Here is a 12,509-nt window from a genome sequence, read left to right as displayed (position 1 = left end):
CTTGAGGGAAGCAATTTCTTAACCAGCAAGAGTTTCACTGCAGTCTCTTTCGGTCACCACTGCCTGTTTCAGCACATTTACAGAACATGCTTTTCCCTATTGACACCAAGCCCCCTGTCCCAAACCAATTTAACTCTTATCCCTGCTATATCTGAATAGAGGACTTTACTTCACTCAGGTCTTTCTGTCAGTGAGGAGGGATAACCAACAGGAAATACCCATTATAAATTGTGTGCTCAGACCAAACTGTAGTCCATCCCACAATAGACAAGGCTACAACACCAGAGGTCCTTTTTTGTTTTCCTTTTGCACAATAGAGGGGTACGTTTACAGTATTTTCACTGTGAAGCTTAAATAAGCCATTAAGATGCTTAACAGACTATTTTGTTAAAGGATAATAACTTGGGACAAATTTATGTCTACTTTCATGGGTATAACAAGCCACTTCAGCCAAACTGAGCTCCTGTTCCAAGCTAGTTCTTCCAAAAACATACTTGCAAATTTAGAGAAAAATAGAAAAACATTCTTTTCTCTTGAAGTGCCCTCCTTCCACTGAATCGTTCTGCTGAACATTTCCAGAGCTCCCTCAGACATTTAAGATTTCAGGGGTGACAGTGTATTAATAGAGGACAAATTATAAGGAATAAAAAACTGGTTTATAATGGACAGGTTTGGCCCATTGTAATGTTAAGATGGGTGACATAAGATCCATACACAATATCAAAGAATACCTCATACAACTTTTCAGCAGGTACAGTATGTCGCTGTAGACACCCTAAACTTAAGTACTAAACCCCAAGATTGCAGATTGTTCCTGCACGCACTGGTAAACCACTTTGCTCATACAACAATATTAGTGAGGACTTCATCTGTGTTTTCAAAGAGACATAAAAGGTTCAGATTCTTATTATGTGGGGATTACAAAGTAAAACAGTTGCAAAACTAAAAAAAAAAAAAAAACAAAACACAAAAACCCAAAAACCTGTGATCTCAATCTCCAAAACCATCTACTACTGGTAAGTTACACTCTTCTGTACTGAAGCAACGTTTCTGTTCTATCATGATACATGGTACTGTCAGTTTTCAAAATACTGTTTGAACAAATGGTCCCAAGGTAGCAAAACCAAACAAAACCACTAAAGACCACAATTCCCTTGAGTGCCAAATTTAATTTCTTCTCAGTTATTTAAGTAATGTTTCTACCAAAAATTAACCCCTCAGATGATTCTCTATCAGGTCTAAACAGCTTCAAGAGCTAATTAAAATATGAAGTCAGTCAACTTCTACTGAGGGTGGGGGAAAGCGAGAGAATCAATTCAGAACTGAAGACTTTCACAGTACTATTTGGAGAATAAAACTTGGAAGCAGAAGCTTGACTTTTCACATCAGGTTCACAATGGAATTTTGGCATTTTTCACAGTAAGTATTTGGCGGTAGAGATACTCTTTTACCTCATCATTCAAGGATAGTTACTTGGATATGGAATCCAAATATTGATACAGCCATTAGGCTACACAGTCTTCCTAAGTCAGTCTCTCTCTGTTCATATTAATCTGTTTTGTGTTATATAAAGCAAGTACCTACCAGGTCAAAAATGAAAATATTATAACTCTAAGGCAGGGCATGAACCTGGGAAGAAATACACTTGCATTCCATTACTTACCACACCTCATACAGAAGTCTTAAGAGAAGTCTGAGGCAAATGCCCCAGACTTCAGCTTCTATATGCTGCCAACTCTTCCCTCCATGTGATGGCTCAGTAAAGGCCTGAGCAGGCTCAGTGGAGATGGGCAAAGATTACATGCTTGCAAAGCACTAGAAGTGCCTGACCACACCTGGCAGAGAAAACTGACCTCATACTATGACAGAAGAGACTGGAAAGTGGTAGTTAAGATAAAGGGTTACAACAGTTAGGGGGGCTGGCTGACACTCAGCTGCCTGTATCAGCTGGTTGTGAAAATGTTTGTCCAGGACAGCAACAAAAGCATGACTGTCTTCCTGAGGGAACTAGACCAGTATGGGGTAAGCATTTACAGGGCTCAGCCCAACCTAGAGTATAAAATCTGAACAACTACCAGAAAGAGTTTTGAAGGGACCAACCGGCTTTAGCTGGGTTAAAATCCCTTTTGCCTTCCCAGTGGCTGGGGATGCCCAGTGTTGTCACAGTGAGCATATCAGATGCACGTAATGAGAATCACATTTGTAGTGGGATCCAACAGCTCTGCCAATGCTACTTATTCCTAATCCTAAAACACTTCTCAAACAATAAATAGTTTTATATTCTGAACAACTAAAGGGAATACACAACTTTTTACAAACAACTTCCTCTTCTGTTCTTGAAAAAAAGCTTAAATTAAAAGGAAATCCCTACCCCCAGAAGCTCCACAACATTGTACCAGCACAACAAGACAACAGGCTAGATACCTAGAGGGCACTTTCAAATCAAGTTCTTAGAACTCAAGGGAGATATTTATCGATCTTCTGATTGCTATGTTTCCCTACCATGTCTCAATGACAGAAACTGCCAAGAAATAGGATCTGACAGCATGAATTTTGAGCATATCATTTCAGTGATGTTACAACTACTACTGCAAATGGAATCACCTACCCTATTTACTGTGTCAGTGCACCCCATTCCCCTTCTCAACTAAAAAATCCAGGAGAGAACACTGATGTATTCAGTCTTTTTATATCAACCCTCGACAAAGTGGATCAAATTACTAGTCTGCCACTTCCAGTATCTGTTCTTCCACTATGCTAGTACTGGACATGTTTAATTCTCCAACATTTCTAACTATATCATACAATATCATGTGCCTGAAAGAGACAGAACTCCCCTCGTCTTAAGCACATAGCACAAGTATTCCATTGGATTACCTTTTTTGCTTTGTCTTTAGAAAGGAACACATTCCTCTCCCCTCTCTTTTCATGAAAATACATTCCTAAGAAGGAAGCCAAATTCTTCCCTCATACAATTCCACTGAAAGGCAAACACACACACCCTCCAAAAAAAACCAACCAACCAACCCCAAGCAAACAAGAGAAAGATGCTCTCTAGGGGGAACAAACAAATAAACCCCTTGCAGATGTGTGGAAACAAGTAACAAGCACAGCAAGTCAGTCCCCAGTTCAATACTTGCACTATACCGAAGTACAGAGCAAGAAAACATTTCTGTCTAACAGAAAAAGCCTTGCATTAGGTAAAGCACTTCATTAGTGTAATGCTTGCAGAGTTTCTCTGAGAACATGATCAGAATATCTTTGTTCTCAGGTGTTCTACGTGTTGTCAAGCACTTAACACATTCTGCTTACCAAAGCTTGCTTCAACTTTTGACAAATACAAAGGAATTTTAAAGCTCTTTATCACACTTTTAATCCTAAAAAACGGACTGGACCTTTAAACAGATTATGAGAATCATGTAAACTTTTCCTTTCAAAGAAAAATCATTAAAAGGACACCATCACAGATTTTTCTGACACTGTAATGTTAATTATTTACAATATCAGCAAATAAAAACTGTCTGATAGTTTCATTAGTGACATTTTTTTTTGTTCTCTTTTTCATTCTAATATTTCAATGTAGCAAAGGGCAGATATAAAAAGAAAGCGTAAATTCTTAAACTTAAGCGCAAGTTCTTAAAACTTTATTTTATCACATTTTATAGACAGTTTTAAGAAAGTAAAGGGACTTGTTCATGTCCACTGGCACTCCTAGAAATCTGTATCAGTTAAAACACAGGTTTACACACTGGAAAACCCCTCTCATCACTGAGCAAAGTTGCCGTACCAGTCTCTCTCATATTCACAATCACTGCCTGTTATTCACAAGTGGACAACAACTAGACTTGGGAGAAAAGGTGGAAAAAACTGAAGGAACTATCATTCCTTAAAGAACAAGTACTGTTGACTTTTCTGATCAGAAAGCCAGTAAAGTTGTCAGTTGTTGTCAGTTTCACAAGTTTTTGTGGTATTGACACTTGTGGTATCTTCTAATATCTCTACGCTCAAACACAAAATACTTTGCCCTCCTGATTTAAGTGCTGCAGCACTTTACATGTTGTTACCTGCCTCGGAGGATTAATGAAGCGTTAAAAAATACCCTCCACCTAGGAGAGGCGGGTTTAAAACGACACCAGCATGCAGACCTGGGTCACAGTGCAACTGCTGACAAATGTGCCAGCACAACTTGCGTAGGTGACACAGCACTGGAAGAGGGATTGCTGGAAAAATGACACAGAAACCCGCAGCTAGTTAAAGACTGTCCTGAGAAACATCAGACCCATTTTAATTTCTTGACTGTGACGTATGGAACATGCCTTCCATCTTACTTTTGTCTTTTTTGACATTGTTTTTCCCCCAGATAGCCATTCCTTATAATTTGTACCACAATTAAAAATCTGGCAATGCTTTCTGGCATTTTCAGCTACAGTAACACACACATCTGTTCAACATGGTATGTCTAAGACAATTTTCCTGGCTGACTGCATTGGAACACATGCAAATGAAAAACTTCAGTCCTTAACATAGCCCTCTGAAATTACCACAGTAAAATACTTCCATGCAGAAACATTCCTACCTCTCCATCTTTCAAAGGTGGCTTTGGACTATGCCCAGATCTACTACTGATGACATACTGACATCTACTGAAGAAACACAATGAATCTGAGAAGCTCAAATTTACTGTTAGCCTTTCTTATTTAGCATCAGCTTGAGATAACAGGAAAGACTTCTAGTCTTGATCTTAATCACTGATAGCAAGGACAAAAACTGCAAGGACACCCAGGGTCACGAAGTATAAATCCTTTCTTCCTAAATGAATCCTAAAAAAGTTGTGCTTGGTGTCCCAGTTCTGGAAGAAAACAATTCTTCCTAAAACATGTGGTAGCTGTTGAAATGCACTGTTATTAAAATATGTTTCTATGATAATAAAGCAAATGTACAAATTGCTGCATTTTCTACTACATTTCTAGATGTGCTTCTCTGAGGTATCTAATACTGGGGTGGTCACAGTCACCCACCCCTAAACGCAGCTGCAAGTCCAGAAATCCCTCTATACACTGCCTACTAGTAACGCATACAGCTTAATCAGATTTAACATCAATCAGACTGTCAAGCAATCGGTTTCCACAGCCAAAGAACATCAGAAAGTTTCGAGTGGTTCTGAGCCCAACATTTTCAACAACACAAAATTCACTTCATGTTTAACCACCTTCCACTCCTTTGCACACAATGCAGTTTCTTCTCCAGCTCTCACTACTAAGTTGCAAACTAGTAGTACTCGTAGTAGTACTAGTAGTACTACAATTGCTTCCCAGCTCTGCAGAGGAAGCAACAGCTGCTTCGGCTGTTGTTAGCAGCAGGAAACAGGCCAATTCTGCAGTGCTCAACAGGGCACCTTGCCAAGGCCACTTGCCTCTACTCCATCACTCCTAGAGCCATTGCTGAATACTGCAGGAGAGCTCCTGCAGTAAGGTGCAGCAGGGAACTGCTGAAACAGTCGGAGAAAGAGGAGGTGATTACGTTCCCTATTGTGCCATATAAGACAGGTTTTAGATGACTTAAAGATGATTCAAAATTATTAAGAGTTCTAACATTTTGATATAACAACCATTTCACAGATGAAAAATCCCTCTCTTATCATGGATCTAGCTGACAAGAGTACTTTTCTTTCCATTATACTGAAAACATGAGAATTTGCATCTAACCTTTTTTTTCCCTGAGCTTTCTATACTTTATCGAAATTTGACAGAACTCTTTCAACTATCCTGATTCCTCCAATGCTATCTCACCCAGTGTGAAACAAAGAATCAAAGATCACAAATGCTTTTTACTAGTTCAGACCAAAGCAGAAATGAAGGCCAGATCATATGAAACAAAATCATTTTTGGCAAAATTAAAGACTTTAAATGAAATAGTGACTAATATTGCAAATTTCAGGCCCACACAGGAAACCCAAATGCCTAAACCAGCACACCAGCCACCTTTACCAAGTAAACAGAATCTTACCTTCTAAATAAATGCTCCATCTCTGGCAGTGTTCAAGGCCAGGTTGGACAGAGCCTTGGGCAACATGGTCTACTGTGAGGTGTCCATGCCCATGGCCGAGGGTTGGAACTGGATGATCTTAAGGTCCTTTCCAACCCAAACCATTCTATGATTCTATGAAATACTTCCTCTGCAGGAAATATGAAGACAAGACATCAGCTCCTAGGTGACATCCTTCTGACTTAAGACAGCTGATCATACACAAAGTATTACTGCTTAAGAACAGATCAGTACCATGTCCTTTGTATACCTCAGCTAGACTGATCACTTGCCTTTACATTCCCAAAGGAAAAGCCAAGAAAGTCTTAGAAAAGTTAACACTTTGTTTTATGCTTTAGGACACACCAATTCCTTTCACTCCAGCATCTTTAACAGTTGAAAGCTCATGAAAGCAACCTTCCTTAAAACTATTTTCCTTCAGAGGACAGTATAAGAAAACATGGAGATTCCAAACACCTCAAATAAAGGAAACATAAGTTGCTGACTCAGTGATCTCCAACCTCTGCTATTCTGGTAGCTACAAATTTTAATGAAGATATTCTTGTACATAATTGTAACAAAGGAAAGAAAGATCCAGATTACCCTAGCACGTTCTTCTCCAACAAACAGTTCTTGAACTGTGCTCCCCTACAGGTAGGGTGTGTAGTCTGCGGAGAACATTACTGCTAAGTCCTACACACAAGTGGAGAAAAAGAGTGAGCTCTCAGAAAGAGAAGACAACCAATGGATTGCCTTTCATCTCTTGCCCACTAAGTCTCAAGGTATGCTCATTCCCTACAGGCTTTTTCCACCTCCAGGCCCACCCACCCTGCACACTACTGCTCACTAGTTTCAAATTCCCCAAATCACTGCACTAGCAAATTTAACACATCTAATTTTAAACTATTTGTCTAACAGGACTCACTGTTAAAGACTTCAGATGTGTGTTGGAAAACACCATGTAGTTTTGTTAGATTATGTATTTCAAATGAATATAGGAATTGCCAAACTACATTAGGCAACTAGCCATTTAATTTCGTAACCCAGTGCATTCCTTGCAGCAGTAAATACCAGATGCTTCAAAGAAACACAAAAAAATCCTAAAGCTGACACTATGAAGGATCCCAACCATAAGAAAATTCCTCTGTTTTAAAGAATGCCTTGAAGCTACAATTAAATCAACATAAATATGAGCCATTCCCTAGAAGAGCAACACCAATCTCCCCTGCCCTCGTGTACTACAGCTAGCAATTGTGTGACCACAAAATGGGTTGATGCAGCAAGCTATTCCAACAGAAAACTGTTTATTTGGGTGGTGTTAGTGTTCCACTGGATTAGCCAACTCAACTCACATGAATGCCAGATCCTGCAAACAAGCAGAGAATTTGGTCAATCTTCTTTTGAATTAGATTAGTTTAGCTACAACATGAAAGCAAGCCAAGAGAGACATTAAGTCCTTACACAAGGCAAGCAGCTACAGAAAGGCTGGAAAGGGACAAGAAAACGGCTGCTCCATTCCACAGTAGATGATACCAGACCAGCTTAGCTTCAACAATTTAGATCTTAAGAAACAGACTACACTCACACGATATTTTGAGCCAGTTTAAATCAGAACAGCTGCAATATCACCCTCCACTTTTTTCCATACATGCATTCCTGTGCACCAATGTTGTACGTCTGGTTCAATACCCATTCCAACAGGTTAAGTCCACCAAAGCAGCAGAAAAATATTCACTGATTTATGCAGCTGGACTTCTCCACTTATTTTAACTTCACTTTTGCTTTGGACATCTCGAGTACTACTGCCAGTGTGCAAAGAAACAGGAAAGCATGGCTCGAGTAAGCAGTCACTTACCTAATTAAGGTAGAAACCATAGTTATTTTCAAAAACTATTTGTTCAACTTAACTATTTCCAAGCCCGTTTAAGCATAAATCAGTTTAACAGTTCCCTACTGAACTCAGAGGGAAAACTTCATTTCCACATCTTTTCACTTGCATTTACAATCATTTCTGGACTCATGCTGTGTTGAGTTATGTAACATAAATCTTGATGATCTAGCAGGATCATCATGTGGCCAGCAATACTGGGGCTGGGGGTGGCACCTGGGATGCTGGGTCACGCCAAGTTGTGGAAGGAACCAGCAGGGACTGCTGCGGCTACAGTGTTGCCCAGGAATCCAGCTGTGCATCCCATCCAGCTCTGTAGTACAGCAGAGTAACACCCCAAGGAGTCACAACTGCTGGGTCCACTGCCTGAAACAACCCTACCTCTCCCTTTCCCTTTGGCCAAGTCAGGTACGTGGCAAATATTCATTCTGTGACATACACAGATCTTTTAAGAGTCTGAGCATTGCAAAGTTCTTCATGTCTGCCATTAGCTCTGGGCTTGCATGATATTCACACCAATGTACTCTACTGTCAAGACATGTTACATACAAGGTACACAGCATGTAACTGGTGGAGGGGCCACACATCCCACTGTTCTGCTCCATTTTCCTAAGTCTGCAAGTGTCTTTTCCATTCTGCCTCTGTGAGCTAAATCATTTCAAGCTTTTTTATGTCCTGAATTTTCAGACTCCAAAAACCAGTCATGCTCCTGACAGTCAGCAAGTCCATGAAGAAGTATCCCCGGTTATGCCATCTACAGAAATACCACATTTGTAAAGTTTTAAACAGCATCAACTTGACTTTGTAAAGTTAATGTTCTTTGTACAATTTATTTGAGAAACTACCTAGGTTTTGAAGGACAAAAAAATGCTCTAATCTCAAGTGTATGTGAAAACCTCCAATACCACCTATTACTGGCAGAGCCCTGTATTGCTAAGCTTTCAACACAAATTATGGTTGAACTGGAAGCAAAAGCAGGTTATTATCCACTGAAGATATATTCTTTTCTTCAACTTTACTCAATCTGGATCCCTCACACAACAGTAGATAACAGGAAGGGTAGAGAATGCACTACCTCCTGGATTTTGTTCCAGGACATCCTTTCCTAGGCCAACTGAGGACTTTTAACAAGGAAAATAAAACACAACACTTTTGCTTGTGTACTCCATCAGAACTCTGCATCAAAAAATGCAGGCAAGCGCTAAGAAAACTAGAAAAATAAGAGGGAAGATTCTTGATTCTTCCGTCTCCAAGAGAAAGAACTGTTTCATATATGACAGCTCTTACATCCCACCCCAAAAAGATCACAATTAGGTCAGATTACTTCTAAGGAAATTTCTACCCACAATCTTTCAGCATTTTTATCTTTCTCCTTTTCAAAAGGTCAGTTATTCAAACATAGTCTGAATGAACAGTTTGTAGGAAAAAATTTTCTTTTTTAATATTCTCTTCCTAGTCATTTCCCTTATTTTTGTCATTCTTGTAACTACACATTCCTCAGGATTGGTTTTCCAACTTGCATACTTTATTTCTTGCAACAGATGCAGCATTAGGAGACATTAAATAGAAGAGAGAATAAAGGCCCATAATTCATGCTTGCGGCATTTAATTTCAAAAAAAAAAAAAAAGGCAGAAAACACACCACCAAGAAATAAACACACTACTGAAATGCTGAAGGACTAATTCTGTATCTTAGAGGCTGCAGCTATAGTTCTGGAGGGCTGCCTTCACAGAACATGCTGTCCTAAGGCCAGCACACTCTGAACAGTAAGATATTCAGACTTTCTGACAGTAAGCTGCCTTGATTTGAACACATCCTACAGAATCTCAAGAACAAAGTTTTTTCTCTGAGTCAGTTTTAAGACTTCCCTCCAATGTCGATTCCCCAATAAGGAATAAGGTATAAGAACACACAGCAACCTCTCTTCAGGGCTGAGGGTACTTTTATGTTTTCTCCCCACAAAGAATTACTCTAATACTCTAATTCAGAAATTTAATCTTTCCCTGGAGTTCCACTGGTTTGTTTTGGGTTTTTTTTTACAGATATATGAGGACGATAAATGGAAGTAAAGGTACAAAACAACACTGAAGTCTCCTTCTTTTAGGAAATCCAAATTAAAGACTTGGGAAAATATGATAGTGTTACACAGCTTGGCATTCTTCCCATAACATAAGCTTACTTTCTACAGAATCATCTTATTTAACTTTCCTAACACATTTTAATATCTTTTTCCTTCTAATCACCACAGAAAAAAAAAAGCTAATAGTAAAACAGAACAGAAACCTTACAATTTAGTTTAAAACGCTCTAAGTTGTTGTTAACGGGACAATTTTTCTGATGTACATACTTTGTTTTCCAGACCCATTCTTTTTGGGCATATACGTTACTGTATCTAGCAGCATAGAATCAGAGAGTGGTTTGAGTTGGAAAGAACCTTAAGATCATCCAGTTCCAACGACCCTGCAATGGGCAGGAACACCTCACAGTAGACCATGTTGCCCAAGGCTCTGTCCAACCCGGCCTTGAACACTGCCAGGGATGGAGCATTCACCAGCTCTTTGGGCAGCCTGTTCCAGTGCTTCACCACCCTCACAGTGAAGAACTTCTTCCTTATATCTAACCTGAACTTTCCCTGTTTCAGTTTGAACCCATCACCCCTTGTCCTACTGCTACAGTCCCTGATAAACAGTACTGCTTTAGTTATGTCACCTTATTATCTCCAGCTCCATGACAACTGGTACTGTTCATTGAAAATTCCTTTTCATTTCAAATATGTTTGCTACCTTGAATTCAGAAAACAAACAGAAGAAAAAAGTCCTCCTGAAACTCTTAAATGTGACCTACAAACTTCAAGTACCTACGCAAAAAGATGAAACACCATAATTTCTTCTTAATTCAGAGGTTCTTATCCTGGAATCAATACACTAAAGCAACCCTCCTCTATGTCCTACAAAGGAAAGGCAAAAATAGTTCTAATGTGAATTAGCAAAGTTAATTATATTTGATTATCACAATAAATGTTAAAGAATATGATGTCATCTAGATCTACATGAATTAGGACATGTATGGTATTCTGGCACACAAGAAATTCATTACTGAAGAGTACAGATGCTCCATTTTACAATCTTTTTTCCAAGTAGCCTTTCAGCACATTCCCAGCCTTATCTCATTCTCACCGAGATTTCCATCCTCAATGGTCAGCACCACTTCATCCATCACCAAGGCCCGGAAATCTAGCTCCTCTTCACAGCACTTGGCCTTCAGTGCTCTCAGGATCTCCTGCTGAGGGTAATCTTCTCTGATGCGACGGTCTGTTAAGAACCACAGCCTGGGAGCAACTGAACTGCACATCTTGGAGCTGTCTTGCAACCTTCAAGGTCTCCTTTCAATGGAACTTCTAAATGGTGGAGAAGATGAGACTCTGTTAGAGTACACAGGCTCCTATCTTCATATTCCCCACTGTACCAGGTCCTACTCCCTCTGCACCAGTCCTTTTCCATGGAGTGCAACTTCCAACCTCCAAGTGGGAAAATAATGTCTACGCCTAACCTGCAGCAGAAGCAGCAACAGGAACAAATCCATTTACATTCAATGGAATGTAAATGCTAGAAATCAGGTCTTGAACGTCATGCTAGTTTCATCCACAAGTACACACTTGACATAAATAGTAGCACCCCGCTTTCTCAACAGCACTAAGGGGCATACCAAGAACTGAAAACGTATGGATGGCCATCTCTGAAGGCCAGAATTTCAACTTCATGACTGGGGTAATTCCTTACAAATGGAAATAACTCAGCCCCTCCTACCGAGGCACCGCTAAAACACCAGTGACAGACTTAGTGTATCCCTATCCACCATATACAGAAGACAACAGAGTGTGCCAAATCCTCTATTTTAAAAGAGCAGTCTTGAACAAGAAGAAACCCATTAAAACAATATTTTCCACGTCAGTATTTCAAGACCGATTTGATCTTACAATTACTTCATACCCATTGTACTATCCATAATATATTACTGGGAAGAAAAAAAAAAAAAAAAGAAAAATAAAACCACACAAAACCCCCTCAATGGAACAAGGGGAATCAACAAAGTATTAAGAATACCCAACATGGAACCTAAAGCAAAATCAAGGTTTGAGTATCAGTGCTAGCCCTTTCTTGCTCCTTTTTTTCTTTTATATCAGTTTTATATACATAAATAGCAGCAGGAAAAATTCAGCACCAAAACTAGAAAAAAACCCCAAACAGTTCAAACTGAAGAATTTCAATTACAATGGCACCAGAAGTGATAACAGCAAGGTACTGCTCCTTTTGCTTTGAATACAGGGCACCTCGACTATTTTTGACTGTATACTAAAATACTTTAAAAGCTGCTAAACAATTACAATTATTGTTAATGGAATACTCATCTACACTCAAGAGAAACAAGCAGCATGGTGTGGGTAAAATGAACTGTGGAGAAAAACAGCTGTTTTCTGCAACACATTTTAAACTTTCATATTAAAACAGAGATAGAAATCATTGTTTTCACCAACAGAGCTTACATGAGTTTCAAACAAAACTGAAGGCTAGGACAGAAACGGGAGCTCTGCCCAGT

General features: G+C 39.4%; 1 protein-coding gene across 3 annotated transcripts in view; it reads right to left on the bottom strand.

Annotated features, from left to right (window-relative positions):
- RIMKLB (ribosomal modification protein rimK like family member B) overlaps nucleotides 1-12,509 on the bottom strand; it is a 45,789-nt gene that overhangs the window by 26,292 nt on the left and 6,988 nt on the right. For all 3 annotated transcript variants that reach the window (XM_057429352.1, XM_057429358.1, XM_057429342.1), the window contains exon 2: nucleotides 11,090-11,310. In XM_057429352.1, coding sequence (XP_057285335.1) covers nucleotides 11,090-11,264 — 175 coding nt within the window. In that variant the 5' untranslated portion in view covers nucleotides 11,265-11,310. The remainder of the gene's footprint in view (nucleotides 1-11,089; nucleotides 11,311-12,509) is intronic.

The sequence above is a fragment of the Pezoporus wallicus genome, unplaced genomic scaffold (assembly GCF_028554395.1).
Source record: "Pezoporus wallicus isolate ANWC-B61680 ecotype Strahan unplaced genomic scaffold, APGP_CSIRO_Pwel_v1 scaffold_3294, whole genome shotgun sequence".
Classification (NCBI taxonomy): Eukaryota; Metazoa; Chordata; class Aves; order Psittaciformes; family Psittacidae; genus Pezoporus; species Pezoporus wallicus.
The sequence above is the reverse complement of the archived record's forward strand: the minus strand, read 5'-3'. Positions and strand labels throughout refer to the sequence as shown.